The sequence below is a fragment of the Sinocyclocheilus anshuiensis genome, unplaced genomic scaffold, assembly GCF_001515605.1.
Source record: "Sinocyclocheilus anshuiensis isolate Anshui unplaced genomic scaffold, SAMN03320099.WGS_v1.1 scaffold454, whole genome shotgun sequence".
Classification (NCBI taxonomy): Eukaryota; Metazoa; Chordata; class Actinopteri; order Cypriniformes; family Cyprinidae; genus Sinocyclocheilus; species Sinocyclocheilus anshuiensis.
In genome coordinates this window covers 5,229,722-5,246,092 of record NW_015548217.1, presented here as the reverse complement: position 1 = coordinate 5,246,092, position 16,371 = coordinate 5,229,722, and the positions used below count along the sequence as shown (strand labels likewise).

General features: G+C 36.8%; 1 protein-coding gene across 4 annotated transcripts in view; it reads left to right on the top strand.

Moving 5' to 3' along the window:
- Positions 1-1,998: 1,998 nt before the first annotated feature.
- The window catches only part of LOC107654070 (exocyst complex component 6-like), a 57,889-nt gene continuing 43,516 nt past the window's right edge, over positions 1,999-16,371 (top strand). For all 4 annotated transcript variants that reach the window (XM_016441001.1, XM_016441000.1, XM_016440999.1 and 1 more), the window contains exons 1-5: positions 1,999-2,157; positions 13,119-13,290; positions 14,138-14,185; positions 14,327-14,417; positions 14,870-14,915. In XM_016441001.1, coding sequence (XP_016296487.1) covers positions 2,033-2,157; positions 13,119-13,290; positions 14,138-14,185; positions 14,327-14,417; positions 14,870-14,915 — 482 coding nt within the window. In that variant the 5' untranslated portion in view covers positions 1,999-2,032. The remainder of the gene's footprint in view (positions 2,158-13,118; positions 13,291-14,137; positions 14,186-14,326; positions 14,418-14,869; positions 14,916-16,371) is intronic.

The window sequence follows — 16,371 nt, the reverse complement described above, 5'->3', positions numbered from 1 at the left end:
TAGAGATCACAAGGTCTGTCCCTTTTCCTTAGTTGCAGTTTTCTGCTGAGTAGTATGTGTATGTCCTGCTGGAAGCACGATTCTCCCAGTCTAACACAGACTAACAGACAAGTACAGCAGCAGCAGCAGTCTCAAGATTCCCACACGTCCCCAAGACGAGGACAAAGGAGAAGGAAAGGTGTACGGGAATGTTTTTGCAGAACTGGAGTCAGTAGATTTGCCCCTAGGAACAACTTTAAGGTAGAGTGACTGTTATAATTAATTAATAATAATAAAATAAAATACAATAATATTAAACAAAATTATATACAATTATAGAATTAAATAAAATAGTGACAAAAACACATAACAAAAATAAAACAAAATAAATATTTACTATTTTAATTTTCACAAACTGTGTATGTATAAGTAATTACAAAAATATTTCTACAAAAATAAAACTAATGTATTTAAAAATATTTTAAATATTTTCACATACTGTGAATATACTGTATAAGTAATTACAAAAATTGTATGAGTAATAAAAATTATTCAATATGTTGGTAGTGTATATACATATGAATATGTATATATTTAATAGCCCATATTTTATTTGAAGATATGTCATAATAGCAACACCGTGACTTCAAATTGAATGTTTTCACTCAGTTAACCTATAGGTTTTAATGAATATTTAAGATGTCTAAAATGCACATCTAACTCATGGAATTATTGAATAATAACCCCATGATTTACAATAAGCATTAAATAAATAAAGAAATAAAATAATAATAGGCTAATAACACTAGTAACAACACATCATTCTTGGCCTTCTGTGTCAATTCCTTTTACCCCAGAGGTCTAATTTTTTTTTCTCACTTCAAAATAAAAACAATGTTTTTTACTCTATATATCTTAAAACATTAATAATGTGTTCACAAATTCCTAATTAAAAAAAATATATATAATTTTACATAAACTTCACATAAAATTACATGAGCTTTAATGAATATTTAAGATGTCTAAAATGCACATCTAACTCATGGAATTATTGAATAATAACCCCATGATTTACAATAAGCATTACATAAATAAAGAAATAAAATAATAATAGGCTAATAACACTAGTAACAACACATCATTCTTGGCCTTCTGTGTCAATTCCTTTTACCCCAGAGGTCTAATTTTTTTTTCTCACTTCAAAATAAAAACAATGTTTTTTACTCTATATATCTTAAAACATTAATGTGTTCACAAATTCCTAATTAAAAAAAAAATATATAATTTTACATAAACTTCACATAAAATTACATGAGCTTTCCACTGACTAAATTTTACAGCTGTTGATATTCAGGTAATAATACAAAATAGCCATTCATCAAATGTGTGAGATTTTTTTTCCATCCAAGGTCAAGAGAAAAGACCCACGTGCACTTTCCTATAATATTCGACTTATTTGTGACCCTGGAGCACAAAAGCAGTCATAAGTCGCACGGGTATATTTGTAGCAATTGCCAACAATACATTGTATGGGTCAAAATGATACATTTTTCTTTTATGCCAAAAATCATTAGGATATTAAGTAAAGATCATGTTCCATGAATATATTTTGTACATTTCCTACCGTAAATATATCAAAACTTAATTTTTGATTGGTAAAATGCATTGCCAAGGATTTAATTTGCCCAACTTTAAAGGCGATTTTCTCAATATTTTGATTTTTTTGCACCCCCAGATTTTCAAATAGCTGTATCTCAGCCAAATATTGTCCTATCCTAACAAACCATACGTCAAAGGACAACTTATTTATTCAGCTTCCAGAGGATGTATAAACCTCAATTTAAAAAAAAATTGACCCTTATGACTGGTTTTGTGGTGCAGGGTCACATTTTAGCTCTGCACAGTCTATAGCTCAATGTCATAATCACAAAACAGTGACCTCTATCAAGCTTCATGTCTGGCCTGTAAAGTGCAAACCCCGCGAGCTGCCGGCTGCTGCAGCTCCACCTATCGGTGGACTGGAGTTACTGCATCTCTGTCGGCATTGTCACAAATGAACACTGTGACGATTAGAGCCAACATGGCGGAGAGCGAGAGCTTGGAGACTATCACCGAACATGAGCGAATATTACAGGAGATCGAGAGCACGGACACGGCGTGCGTGGGGCCGACGCTACGGTGAGAGATGAGCATTATCTGCTCTTATTTACCGTTCAGATGGCGACGTGATGTTTCTCCTGTCCGATGGATGGAAAGCAGGCCTTTGTTTGCTAAAGATGCAGCTCAGCAGGACTTTATGTCATTGGCAATGCTGATGAATCTATCAAATAAAGTGCGGATCGTGTTGATGTGAATTCGTGTTTTTCCAGATGAAGTTTATGAATGATCGCCGATGCTGTACTGACACTGTACACTGCGCTCAAACACACAGTCAGTGATACAGATCGCTGTTTTCCTGTCATTCATCGTGTACGACTGGGGGACGTTATGTGCGAATTATTTGTTAGAATTCGCTAAGCATCTGTCTGTCTGTCTTAATAAAATAAGATGTAAAAAAACACCTGAGGCGAAGCAGCACAGGCCCAGTGACGGTCTCACTGCATTATGAATATGATAGAGCTGTCGACAGGTGGAAAGCTTCGAGAAAAATAGCTTTAGTTTTGCCAAATGAACGTCTCTGTCAGGTTAGATTCTTCAGTATACAGTCCATTTCCTTTTCCAAACACATTTCGGCTGCGGAAGAATGAAAGCTGATCAAATATGAGTGGGTGTGGCGTTAATAAATGAGTCTGGGTTGAGTTGGACATTAATATTCCGCCCTGAGCTCAGGTTGATCTCCTCATGTGATCTGTGTTTGAATAATTTCAGTAGAAAACATGATGACCCTCACAATTTGATGATTTCAGCGCAGTTGCATTTCATCATGTATTTCATATTTCATTAGAAACCATGATTTTATGATAATGCCTTTTATTCTAGTAAAGATTTGCTGTCTTTGGCTTTATGATTTCTGATGAAATCATGATTTCAGTAGGCTAGCTGGGATTTCTGATAAAATCATTTCGCTAGTGCTCATCTGCATCCCATCATTAGATCTTTGGCTTCATGATTTCTGATCAAATCATAATTTCGGTAGAGCTTAACTACTGTCCCATAATAAAGTCTCTGGCTTTATAGTTTCTGATCAAATTCATGATTTCGGTAGTGCTTAGCAGTGTCCAATCATGAGATCTTTGTCTTCATGATTTCTGATCATTTTGGTAGCGCTCAGCTGCGTCCCACCAGGAGATCTTTTGCTGTATGATGATAAGTCTTACTTACATTCCATCTCATGACATCTTTTGGCTTCATCTGATAAAATTATGATTTTTGTAGCACTCAGTTGTGTCCCATGAGATCTTTGGCTTCATGATTTCAAATAAAATCATGATTTCTGTAGCGCTCAGCCAAGTCCTGTGATGAGATCTTTGGCTTTATGATTTCTGTTCAAATGATCAGCTACATCTAACCAGGAAATATTTGGCTATATGATTCAGTAGCACTCTACTACATACCATCTCATGACATCTTTATGATTTCTGATAAAATTATGATTTTTGTAGCACTCAGCTGTGTCCCATAATGAGATTTTGGCTACATGATTTCAGATAAAATCATGATTTCTTTAATGCTCAGCGACATCCCGTGATGAGATCTTTGGCTTTGATTTCTGGTCAAATCATGAATTCGGTAGTGTTCAGTTGTGTCCCTTCATGGCATCTTTGGCCTAATGATTTCTGAGAAAATCATGATTTCAGTAGCTCTCAGCTGTGTCTCATAATGAGATCTTAATCATAATCATGTTTCTAATAAAATGATTTCAGAAGCACTCAACTGTGTCATGACATCTTTGTCTTCATGATTTAAAAAAAACAATCATGATTTCAGTAGCACTCATGAAGAGCATGACGTCTTTGGCTTCATGATTTCTAAAAAAAAAAATCATGATTTCAGTAGTACTCATGAAGGGCATGACGTCTTTGGCTTCATGACTTCTAAAAAAAAAAATCATGATTTCAGTAGCACTCATGAAGAGCATGACGTCTTTGGCTTCATGACTTCTAAAAAAAAAAATCATGATTTCAGTAGCACTCATGAAGAGCATGACGTCTTTGGCTTCATGACTTCTAAAAAAAAAAATCATGATTTCAGTAGCACTCATGAAGAGCATGACGTCTTTGGCTTCATGACTTCTAAAAAAAAAAAATCATGATTTCAGTAGCACTCATGAAGGGCATGACATCTTTGGCTTCATGATTTCTGATCAGTTCATGATTTTGGTCATGCTCAGTTCTATCCCATCATGATGTCTATGGCTTTATGATTTCTGATAAAGATTACAATCAAAGTGCGCACATCCAGCAGGCCAGAAGCTCAATGTGGGTGATCAACCACAAACAATGTCAGACCAGTAAGAGCAAAGTTGGCTCCAAAGAGCTGTGGTGTGCCAACTTTGCCCTTTTTTATGATTTCTGATAAAATCATGATTTCAGTAACACTCATTATGGGCATGGCATCTTTGCTTCATGACTTCTGATCAGTTCGTGATTTTCAGTCCTGATGTCTTTAGCTTTGTGATTTTTGATAAAATCAGGATTTCAGTAGTTCCCAGCTATATCCTATCATGACATCTTTGGCTTTATTTTTATTATATTAGAATTTGTGATTTTGTGAATCATGTCTAAGTAGCGCTCAGCTGCATTTCATTGTAAGGTTTTTGACTTTATTACACTAGAAATCATGATTTCAGCAGAACTAGAATAAAGTCGTTGTTGACAAAAAAAAGTTGTTGACATTCCAGTGCCTGCAACATGTCCTGAGGCCACACGTTCTGTGCTGACAGTCATGCTGATCGTTACAGATACTGTATGACAGCTGTATTTTCTCATTCCACAGATTTCAGATATGTTACCTAGTCCACGTAACATATTGTTTACACACAGCAGCAAGTCTTTGAAGGAAAGGCTCACCTGCTTCTCACAGTTATACCTTGTAAATTCAAAGGTGTGCAGAGAAAGTGCTTTATCGTGCGGTCAGCTTTTTCATTTGGGTTGCACTTATGTCTGTTAATTTGTCAGTATTAATAAATTAATGGATTTGGAATGGATGCAGCCTTTGGTGATTTTCCCAGGACACTTTTAATTCAGCGGACTGAATCAGAATCCTATTAGATTGAAATTAATCCTTCATTATTTTTAATTTCATGACTTTAAAAAGGTGTGTCCATCAAGTAAAAAGTGAACTAAAAACATTTTATAGCATTGTGTATGTTGGTTTTGAGACTTTAGTCTTTGCAACTTCAGGGATCTTATCTATTCACGAACAGCTTGTAACACTCCAAAGAGAAAGGAAAACTTGAAATCGCATCATATGACCCCTTTAAACATTATATGACTATTATTTAAAACATTACCATTATTTAAAGTTTTTAATAGAAAAGTTTTCAAACCTATTTTTAAGGTGAAAAACACTATAAAAAAAAAATACGGGGAAAAACTGCTATTTTAAAAGTCAGCATGAAATTAAATTTCACCTGATATGTTTCCTAAATGCATATTTTTTAAATATATCAAAATTAATTTTAATGCAAAAATATAGCAATACAAACCTAAAAGTGGTTTGAGACACTACAAGCAGCCTTCTCTCTATCTTTCTGTTATTTTAGCTTTGTTACTTATACGTTATCTTCAAAAACCTGTAAAAATTTTACATTTACATGGCCCCATGCACTGTTCTCTGACAAAAACCCAAGTGTAGTAGTAAACCATTTTCTCTTAAAGAAGGTATTTTAAAGAATGTGGTGACCAAACATTTGATGGCACCCATTGACTTTCATAGTAATGGAAGCATTTTTCAAATCTCGTTATTTCCTTAAACAGCATTAGGAAAACACTTCACATTTACATGATGAATGCTTTTGATTTCTGCAAAAATCCTGAAATGCACCTTATTTCCTAAGCCTATTTGCTTAAGTGTATATGTAAACACAGTGATTGACCCTCATTCAAGCTCATGTTATAAAAGGGTGTAGTTTGGTTTCATTTACTGCCCTGTGGTGGTTGTTAGATGTATGTAGACTTATAATGATCTGTGTTTTGTGTTTGAGCTGTAAGAGGAGAGGCTTGACTTTTACTCGCTCTGTGTTTCTGTTTCCTTCAGTACCTCCTGGCAGTTGTCCGGAACTTGCTGCTCTTTGGTCTGTTGAATTCAATAACAGGAAGGAGGAAACTCATTGTGAACATGGCCCTGCTGATAGTAGTTCTGTGTGCATATGTGCATATTCGCAGAAAGGATATCCCATTATGGGGCATAATATGATCTTCTGAAAGGCAGTGGATGTGGGTACCGATTTAGAAAGCTTAGCGCGTTTTGAGTAGAAATTGACCCTCAGCATTTTCCATTTGGCTGGCAGGAAAGAGCCGACCAGATAACTGCAACAGGGGTTGGATGTAAAAAAGCTGAGCGCATCTTAGTTGGTCTATTCCTTACATACAATACAAGCATAGTTTTCCATTTTTATAGTAGAGTTTGGACCAGTAAGCATCCACCTATCTAGGGTTGTCAAATTAAAACTCAAACTTAGAAAAAGTACGCAAAATTTTACATCCGAATTAGGGCCGGGTGATATATGATATTAGGGCTGCACGATTATGACAAAAATCATAATTGTCGATTATTCCCTTGAAATTGTAATTGCGATTATTAATTACGATTATCACAATTTACATTGAATGATGTTTATGCCATTGTTTGATGCAACTGCATGCCGTACTTTTATATCAAAATAAACAAGCTGAAAACACTAACTGAAAAACTTTGTGCTTTTCCATAGTATTAAGCCTCAGATGTCAACTATATATCGGATTGGTTTCTTCTTTAAATTAAATGAATGGTATTATAATGTTATACTAAAACTAAAAAGCTCTTTGGCTCTACCGCAAATTAGAGGGCTGTGAATGTCGTTTGCATTGCGTATATTTCTATTATTTCTATTTTTTCCATTTCAATTTTTCTGTATTCCGTTTTTTTTTTTTTTTTCGTTAAAAAGCATGTCTTATTAATTAAAATCATGGAACTTATACATTTCACATCAATGTATTAAAAGTTTAACAAAAATTACATGTTTAGGGCCCTATGAAATGTTTTATTTTTTCCAACCTTATGTTCTATTGTTACCAAATTCTGATTTAGCATGTCTAATTATGTGAAAGCATAAAAACAAGTTTAATTGATTCTTACAATAGCCTTATGATTTTTTGCTCAGAATTTTAATAATTTTAGTAGTAGTAGTAGCAGCCTATTACGTACATTCTACTGAACAATAGTAATATATTTCTGCCACAATGCCTTCAAGTTAAACCAAACTTTTATTTTGACGGGTTGCCGTGAATGCCTTTGCATTTCTGTGTGTATGTGATATGAGGATAATTTTACTCAAATGAAACGGTCAAATGCTCATGAAGTGACTCTCAGAGCAGTTCTGGAGATGTTGTTCATGTATTTATGTCCTCATTTAGTGAGACGGCAGAGGTTAATATCACCGGAAGCGTCACACATGCTTCAGTACGAGTGCTAAACAAAACCGCACATCTGCGCCATTCATTAACACAGAGACACGCAGCATTCATATTTAAATAGTCGTTTTGCGGCGTAATATTTACAAATACTAGTGGGAGTGGGAGTGTGCTCACTTGTGTGTGCGAGCACGTGTGTGCGTGTGCGCGCGCGTCAGGGCGGAACTCCGCTGTGCGTGATACAGAGAGCGCGACCAATAACTTAAGGCTATTTAGTTTGTTTAATAAAAGAACAAGATATATACCTGTTCTATCGGAACGGTGACTTTAAATGACTTATTTTGTGATCTGGCGCTATAGAGAAAATATAATTAAATAAAATTAACGACCTTCAAGGGGGGCGGGTGGTGCCGTTGGGTGGGGCGGGTAATGACACCACACAATAGAGGAGTTTTGACGTAATAAACTGAGACAATGTGCATCAAAGTTTTAGTGAAAAACAGTCCTGTGGTGAAACATCTGTGGCGAACACAGCTGTGCAGCATGAGAGAGATCGAAAATAACGGAGATGTGTGAAGTAAAAGTGCAGAAAAGCAGTGTCTATTCTATGCACAACTTGAACAAACTGCAACAGGTAAAGCTATCAACTGTGAGGAAATTGGCAATATCGTTAACAGTTCTCATTTATAATCGATACTATGGCTCTTGTTATCAAGATCTAATCTATATGCTGTGTTCTATTAATGCGTGAACTCCATATTATTTGTAGCGCACTTGCCGTCCAATAATCGCAATAAGCTTTTGTGCTCTGTTACCTTTTAATAAACAAAGTATCAGCTTTAAAGGGGTCATATGATGCGATTAAAATTTTTCCTTTCTCTTTGGAGTGTTACAAGCTCTTGGTGCATAAAGAAGATCTGTAAAGTTGCAAAGACTAAAGTCTCAAATCCAAAGAGATATTCTTTATAAAAGTTAAGAGTCAGCCACGCCTACCTAAAACGGCTCATTCTAACACGCCCCCACATGTCTACATCACGATGTGGGAATATTTGCATAACGCCGCCCAAATGCTCACGCAAAGAAAGAAGGCGTAACTTTTATTCTCGCTGTAGTATTGTTGCTGCCGCCATGTCGAGACGCTGTGTGTTTCGTTGTGAAAGCGAAACTACTTTGTTTGTCCTTCCAAAAGAGGACATGACTAGAAATCAGTGGTTAAGTTGTATTTACAACACTGTTCCAGAACAGTTCAACCCAAATATTAAGATGTGTGCAGTGCATTTTATGGAGGACTTGTCACTGATGAAAAAGGATTTGCCACTGATGATTCAAACACGAGTTTTGAGAACTGTTTCAGAAAGGCGGGGCATAGAGGAGAAACAATAATGTACAGTATGTGGAAAATAATGTGTTTTTTGAACTTTAAACCGCATAAACACATTTCATTACACCAAATACACAAAATAATGTTCTTTTTAGCAACATCATATGACCCCTTTAAACTTCTGCCAAATTCATAACGAAATTCAATCAATAAATACGGTTTTGGCGCTCTTTAATGTGGCATGAGCGATCACTTTGGCGCCTCAGTTCAAGCGGCAGGTGAATCCATCATATTGTTCTCTTTACCACTATAGTACGAAATAAACATGAATGGACATCAAAAGGTAGGCTATTTTATAAGATAGCCTAAAACTTACTAAAATGTCTCATGTAATCGCTTATTCAGTGTTTCAAACTGCAGAAAATGTGTAAAGCTTATAAACAGTGTCACACAACAATACATATACCTCAGAATAACCTTTCGGCATCCATAAGCTCATCAGTCAGCTAGAAAAAAATAACTATAAAAGAGGAGCATTTTGCTAAATCTATGTGCTGTCGCTAATTGCAACCTGGATTTCATCCGAACCTTCTGCTCGGCATCTGAGAGAGAGAGCCAGCTGGCATTTTCACTAGCAGTGAGCCGTCCAAGACTTTGCTACTTTGTTATTATGAATATCTTGATTTTTATGCTGGTTGAGATTGTTTAATATGATGAATCTCATGCTAATTGCTGTGACTTTTACAGTCTACAGTAGTTTTACAGTAACCTCTGCTTTTGACACAAACACAACACACCTGTGAACAGAGAAAGTACCTGCTTTTGAGTCATGGAGAGACAAACCATTTATACTGTTTGAATAATTCTTTGAACAAATGTTTAAAGTAAATCTTGGAAATGTATTATTTTAATCATGATTAATAATGCTTTATAATGAGTTAATTTTTTCAGGTAATATAAAAAAAAGAAGCAGAAGTTTGTTAGGCCAACACTATGTCACCATACAAGCAGTGTGACACTTTGTCCTGCTAATTTAACTTACATTTTAACATTATTTATAAAGTTGTACTGTTAAAAACAGCCAATGAAAAGTCAGTTTTTACATGCATTGCTAAAAAAACTCCTGTGATCTTAGTGTCGCTCTATTTCATCCTATATTACTGATATTTGCACACATCACAGAGATATAATTCAGAAATTATTAATGAAGAAAAATAATGCATTCCTCTCGTTCATGATACTCCGTCATACTTTCCCATCGAATGTTGTTGGGTCTAATACATGGTAATAACTTTGGTTTTAAGCAGTTTTATTTTTGAACATTTGCACAGCAATTTTGGTTCTTGTGCTGGGTAACCACTTCATGTTCAGTGTCCAGTGTAAACCACATGAGAGCCACTGATCTATGGCTGCTGGTTTGGTTAAAATATTTGCATATGCATCAGTGATTGAACATGCACTGTTCCCTTGTTGCCCACAGGGTGGCGCACTTGGAGAACTATTCATGCATCCCTCCAACTGCAGCACATTCTGCACTCTAGTGGTCTTCATTCACATTGTGTAGTATGTACTGTATTTTTTCGTAGTCTATTCATTTTAGCCCAATGTTCATAGATTGTGAGGCTATTTATTTTGTTTTTCAAATGCTTAATGTTAAGGACCCCCAAACATGATCCTTTTTGTGGGATCCACTTCCTAAAATACAAAGGAAGCTACATTTTCTTATGTATAAAATATATGTGAAAATGTATATTAAAACACAACTATAAAGACAACTAAATTAAGTTGTTTAATTTATAGTTTATACTGTCATTGTAACAGAGTTATTTTAGTGTTTTGATACAGTTTCTATTAGTTTTTACTCAGTTAATTTTTATTTTATTTCAAGTGACTTTTTTTAATGGTTTTAGTTAACTTTAACAAACCTGCAGTGTACTTAAGAAATTTGTTAAAATATTGTTAACATAAACATATTTCATTAATATCATAAAAATATAGTTCACTCACAAAATGAAATTCTGTCATCATTTTCTCACCTTCATGTCATAAAACGTCGACTGTCTTTCTTCTGCAGGACACAAAAAAGTTATTTTGTCTTGGTTACCATTGACGTCCAGTGTCAAAAGAAAAAAACTGAAACATTTTTCTTCTTTTATGCTCCTTATAAAGTCATACAGGTTTAGAATGAAATGGGGGTGAGTTGAGTTTTTGGTTGAACTGTCCCTTAAAGGTATACATGATTAGAAGTAATCATTTTTTCTCTCAGACTTTTTCAGAGATCTTCTAGAAATGTTACAACCCCCTAAGGTTCTGCAGACCCAAATGTGAGAGCTCCATATCTAGACACCTCTGCATTTGGTAATACCATGGGGTTTTATACCATTTTCTGAATCCAATCAATCACTAAAGTCCAAAAAACATCCTTTTTTTGCTTTGAAATACTTTATGGAAGTAAAATGGCCAGTTCACTGTTTCATGTTGATTGTAAATGATACGTAATGCAGTACAGTGTCAGCTCAGCTGGTGCAGTTCCCTCCACACTTCCTCTGGATCTGTGTCAGGAAGTGAGTGAAGACCCTGAATCATCTCAGACTGTTCTTCTTCACTGAGAGAGACGGCTCTCTTGGCCATCTGGAGCAGTGAGGAGGGCAACACACGCTCTGTGGTCTCACAACACACTGAAGAAGTGGCCCATTTGTTGGCTTCACCTCGCCAACTCTCGCTGCTTGACACAGACACCGAGGCCGGCGCTAGATAACACAGCTACTGATACACACATGCTCTTAGATTGATAAAACCACACGGAGACACCTGCAGAGTATTGAAGTGTGTGTGTTATCTGAAGGGGAAACACAAGGTCTGGACTGTAATTACATAAAATTAATGCATTTTCTGAAGTGAATTATTATTATTACTTTTACTGAATCGTTCGGTTTCTAGATATGGCTTGGTTTGGGTTCCACCTGCATTGTAAACTGATGTTTTTTGGCCACAGCTCCTGAATATTTTGCACTTGTGAAATATATGTTTGACTAGACAGATGGGACAGTTTATAAGGGTGCGTTCACACTCGTCATGTTTGGTTCGATTAAAACGAACCCTGGTGCGATTGCTCTGTGAACGCTGCCATCTTGAACACTGGTGCGCACCAAACAAGCGGACCGAGACCGCTAAGGGTGTGTTCACACTTGTAGTTCGGTTCGTTTGGTTCATTTGGTCCGGACCAAAAAGGAAAATGATACATTTGGTCCTGGTCCGCTTAGCGTTCACATTGGCATTTTTCACAGCGAGCCTAAAGACACCGAACCTAAAGGCATAGTGATACGTTCATAACCTGATTGGTCGGCTTGAATGATGTATACAGCGTATATAGTGTTCACACTTACTCAAACGAACCGCACTAACAAAGCAATCGCACCAGGGTTCGTTTTAAACGAACCAAACATGACAAGTGTGAACGCACCCTAAAAAGATGGGTCTCGGTCTGCTTCCAAATGAACTCTGGTGCGGTTCGAATGATATATGAACGCAACACGGACCAAATACTTCTAAACTAACCAAAAACAGGAAGTAATGACAAGATGCGATGCTATGCGATATGATGTGACGATGTGGTGTAACCAAAACAAAATGAGCAGAGGGCAAATGTGGAGCAACGATGAGGTAAAGTGCCTTTTATGAGCTCCTTGTGAGTTTGCAGGTGGTGAAAATAAAATTATATGTACACGCAAGAATGAGCGCGCTTAGTCCAGCAGGCGGCATTAGGAGTGTTCGACTTAAAGCGGCGCTGAGCAGACCGATCGGTTAATGGGTGCTTTGATATCATACACCCGCAGCACCGCTTCAAGTCTAATTCACCTTTTGTTTGGGGTGTTCGGTGAGTTCTGTCACGATATATACGTAATTCAAGCCGACCAGGCAGGTTGTGAACGTATCACTATGCCTTTAGGTTCGCTGTCAAAAATGCCAATGTGAACACTAAGCGGACCAGGACCAAATGTATCATTTTCCTTTTTGGTCCGGACCAAATGAACCAAACGAACCGAACTACAAGTGTGAACACAGTGTGACTTTGATATTTGAAACCATTAAAATATGGCACACTAAATTGTTGCGTCTTATATGTTAAAAAATGTGTGCCACTGTTAATGTAAACGAAGATGAGATGACATTCATGGGACACTTTAAAATCTTTAAAGAAGATTTCTGCAGACTGACTGTTGTTTGAAATAGTTTAATGTGTTCACTTGATGTTTGTTTTATAGATCCGTTTACGATGATCAGCCCAATGCACACAAAAGGTTTATGGAGAAACTTGACGCCAGAATACGCAACCATGACAGAGAGATTGAGAAAATGTGCAACTTCCATCATCAGGGATTCGTGGACGCCATCACAGAACTGCTGAAGGTCCGAGCAGATGCTGAGAAGCTGATGGTATGTGGAAATCATAATTAAATTTATTTTAGGGATTAGTAACATATGCATTGATATTATTGAGGAATAATGTATCTTTTTAAATATATAAATAATTAATTTTGTCCTGCTAAATATTGTGTCAGTACCATGGTAGAATAATAGTATCAGGGAAAAAATAAATAAATAAGATTCTATATCTTACTAGACTTATATAAATGTAAGAAGGTCCTGATATACTTCAAGCAATATCGAAAAATAAAGAATTTGTACATAATTGGGCCAGAAATAAGTTAATTTAGAGTTCATAGGTTAGATGTTTACCTTAAAGGTCCCATATTGTCAAAACTGAAATTTCCTGGGGTTTTTTGTCTGGCAGTGGCAGCAGATATGCAATCAAATTTCTAATTTGAGGCTGTATTATGTCGATTCTGGCGCCCAACATCACAACAAGATGATATTTTAAGCTCCTTATGTAGCCGAATCTGCGCTGGGTTTGAATGGGCCGCCTCCAGTTTCCCCTTTGTTTCCTTTGTTTTGCTGCCTCCAGCTAGCGTTGTGACGTCGGCTGACCCTAGTTACCTGAGGTTGGCCTGGCCGTGCGTCACTCAGAAATCAACAGGCCAATCAGAAGAGAGGCTCATGAATATTAATTAGATTAATTAATTAGAAAGGGCTGTCAGAAGCGATTACCGGCCATAAAAGCTCCCCACCGACTAAAAGTTCAAGTTCCCGCTGCACAATTAATTTGAATTTGCATGCCTTTTTTCTTGACTCCTCATGAAGTATGATCTGATTACAAGGGTGAGCAGTTACAACAAGGAATCGTGGGCTTATTTGTCTAACAAAAGTGATATTATGTTTTAAGGGCCAAGTGAGCGACACCAATCGAAGACTTCAAGACGCCGGACGGGAGGTATGGCACAGTCTGGCTTTGTTAGTTTGTCTGCCGTTAGATGGGCAGAAGAAAAGAATGTCGATTATCGAACAATAGCGCAGAGAGGACTGTCTCGTTAATTGAGAGGGCTTCACACTCTTTGACCTTCCCTTATGTAAGGTGACGGCCCAAACGGAGGAGGTCATCCGCTGCCGAATTCAACAGAGGAACATGGCTACCACGGTGGAGAAGTTGCAGCTCTGCATTCCCGGTGAGACGCCGCATTTGCGCAAAAATCTCACCATGTGACCTGTAACCGCTACTTTTTGGTGCTTGTTTCCCAGAGATTTCGTTAGAAGACTATTAAAAACGATCCAGATACCGTAAACGCCAATGTTCCCAGGTTTCTTGTTACAGTAATGAGTCCAGGTCCTCATGTCTTTATATTTTACGGTCTCTCTGACTTCAAACTTGATACGACAGTTCCTAATTGCTTGGACAAACAAATGTTTTGTTTTTACAGTGGTTTAATCAAGAAACCTATTGGATGATTCTGTAGATAAATGCAGTTAGGTTGTGGTTTCTTTGGTCGGTTTCTTTTGAAAATAAATTTAGGAAGTGGTTACAGTTCACTGAATGACGAAAATGTTTCAGTTGATTTATTTTTAATACATGGTCGTCTTTACTTGAAAATCATGCTGTATTTTGTTTACGTTTCTGCAGTCCTGGAAATGTACAGCAAATTAAAGGAGCAGCTTGAATCGAAAAGGTAACTTATTACTTATTTGGACTAATGTGAGTTTTTATCTTTATTGCAAATCAGTCATATTCATCAGTGGTGACAAAATAGGTTAGAATCTCTTTAAAAAAAACATTTTTTTTCAGCTTAGAAGTTCAATGAAAGGTGCTGAACAGATAATGATTTTCATCCACCACATGAGATTAAAGTAAATATTATATGAGCTTTTAAGTTGCATCGTAGGTTGAAGGTTTGTACTTTGCGGTCCAAATACAGTATAAAACTATTATTTTAGTGATTTGTTTCAGCAATAACAATTAAATAAACACTCAATAAAATGTATAAAAAATAAATTACAAAAAATGAGTTACACTCAACAAGGCATGTTTAAAGCATGTTTATTCTAAATGGTGTCAGTATGTTTAGGAGAAAGGTTAATTTTTAGTTATCGACAAGCCTAACTTTTCCATAAATGAAAGAAAAAATATTCTCATCATCATGTATATCAGGGCACGCAAAATTGTTAGCCCGATGTCCTGGGGCTGTTGTGTTTTCCAGTCGGGCTACCAGAATGTATCACTGCCCTGCCAGACGGGCTACCTTGAACAGTGATATAAAAATCCCTTCCTTGAGTCGCGTTGTTCACTTGCTTGTAGGGGTGAAACGGATTATAGTTGATAATTTACACGTGTTTCTAAGTCTTACCAATTTAAACATTCAAGCGTTTTAAACCATTCATGCGCATGAAGAATTCAGTTCGGTGCTCGCGCGCACACACTCAAAGCGCGCACATACAGAGCGCCGTTTCAGGCAGAGCACGAACACAGAATTGATCCCTCTTTCGCTTCAACGGACACATACACGCAAAATTACCTCAAAATAACTATCTCGGCAAGTATTTTCATGTCTTAAATGAACGTAAACAGTGGAGAAAGAAATCGCACGTGCATCATTATATTGGATCCGTGCATTCGGTCTTAAAGGGGTGATCGGATGCAAAATTCACTTTTCAAGTTGTTTGAACATTAATGTATTTTGGAATTATATGATCCATCCTATAATTATAAAAATCCATCCAGTGTTTTTTTTTTAAATCCCTATTTTAAAATCCCCTTTCTCAAACCAGGCTGTTCTGAGATTCCTGTCAGAATGACGTAGTTCTGTACAGGCCCCTCCCACGATAGTTGATTGACAGTAGTGTTTCAGCACAGACTGGACTGGTGTCTTACCTTAGACCCACCCTGAGTGAGCTGTCATCAGTCCGCCATTGTGTTGACTCTGGTGCAGGGGAAGACAAGATGTCTCCGATTAAGCGATTGAGGTGCTTTATTGTTGGATGTAATAATGAATATAGCAATCGTCATTTACTCCCGACATCTGAGCTGCTGAAGACGCAGAGAATTTAACGTTACTTTCGCTTTGAAGTGCATGCGCCACTCCCCATCAGCCTAAATGCATCTATGTTCGCTCGAATCATTCGTGATCC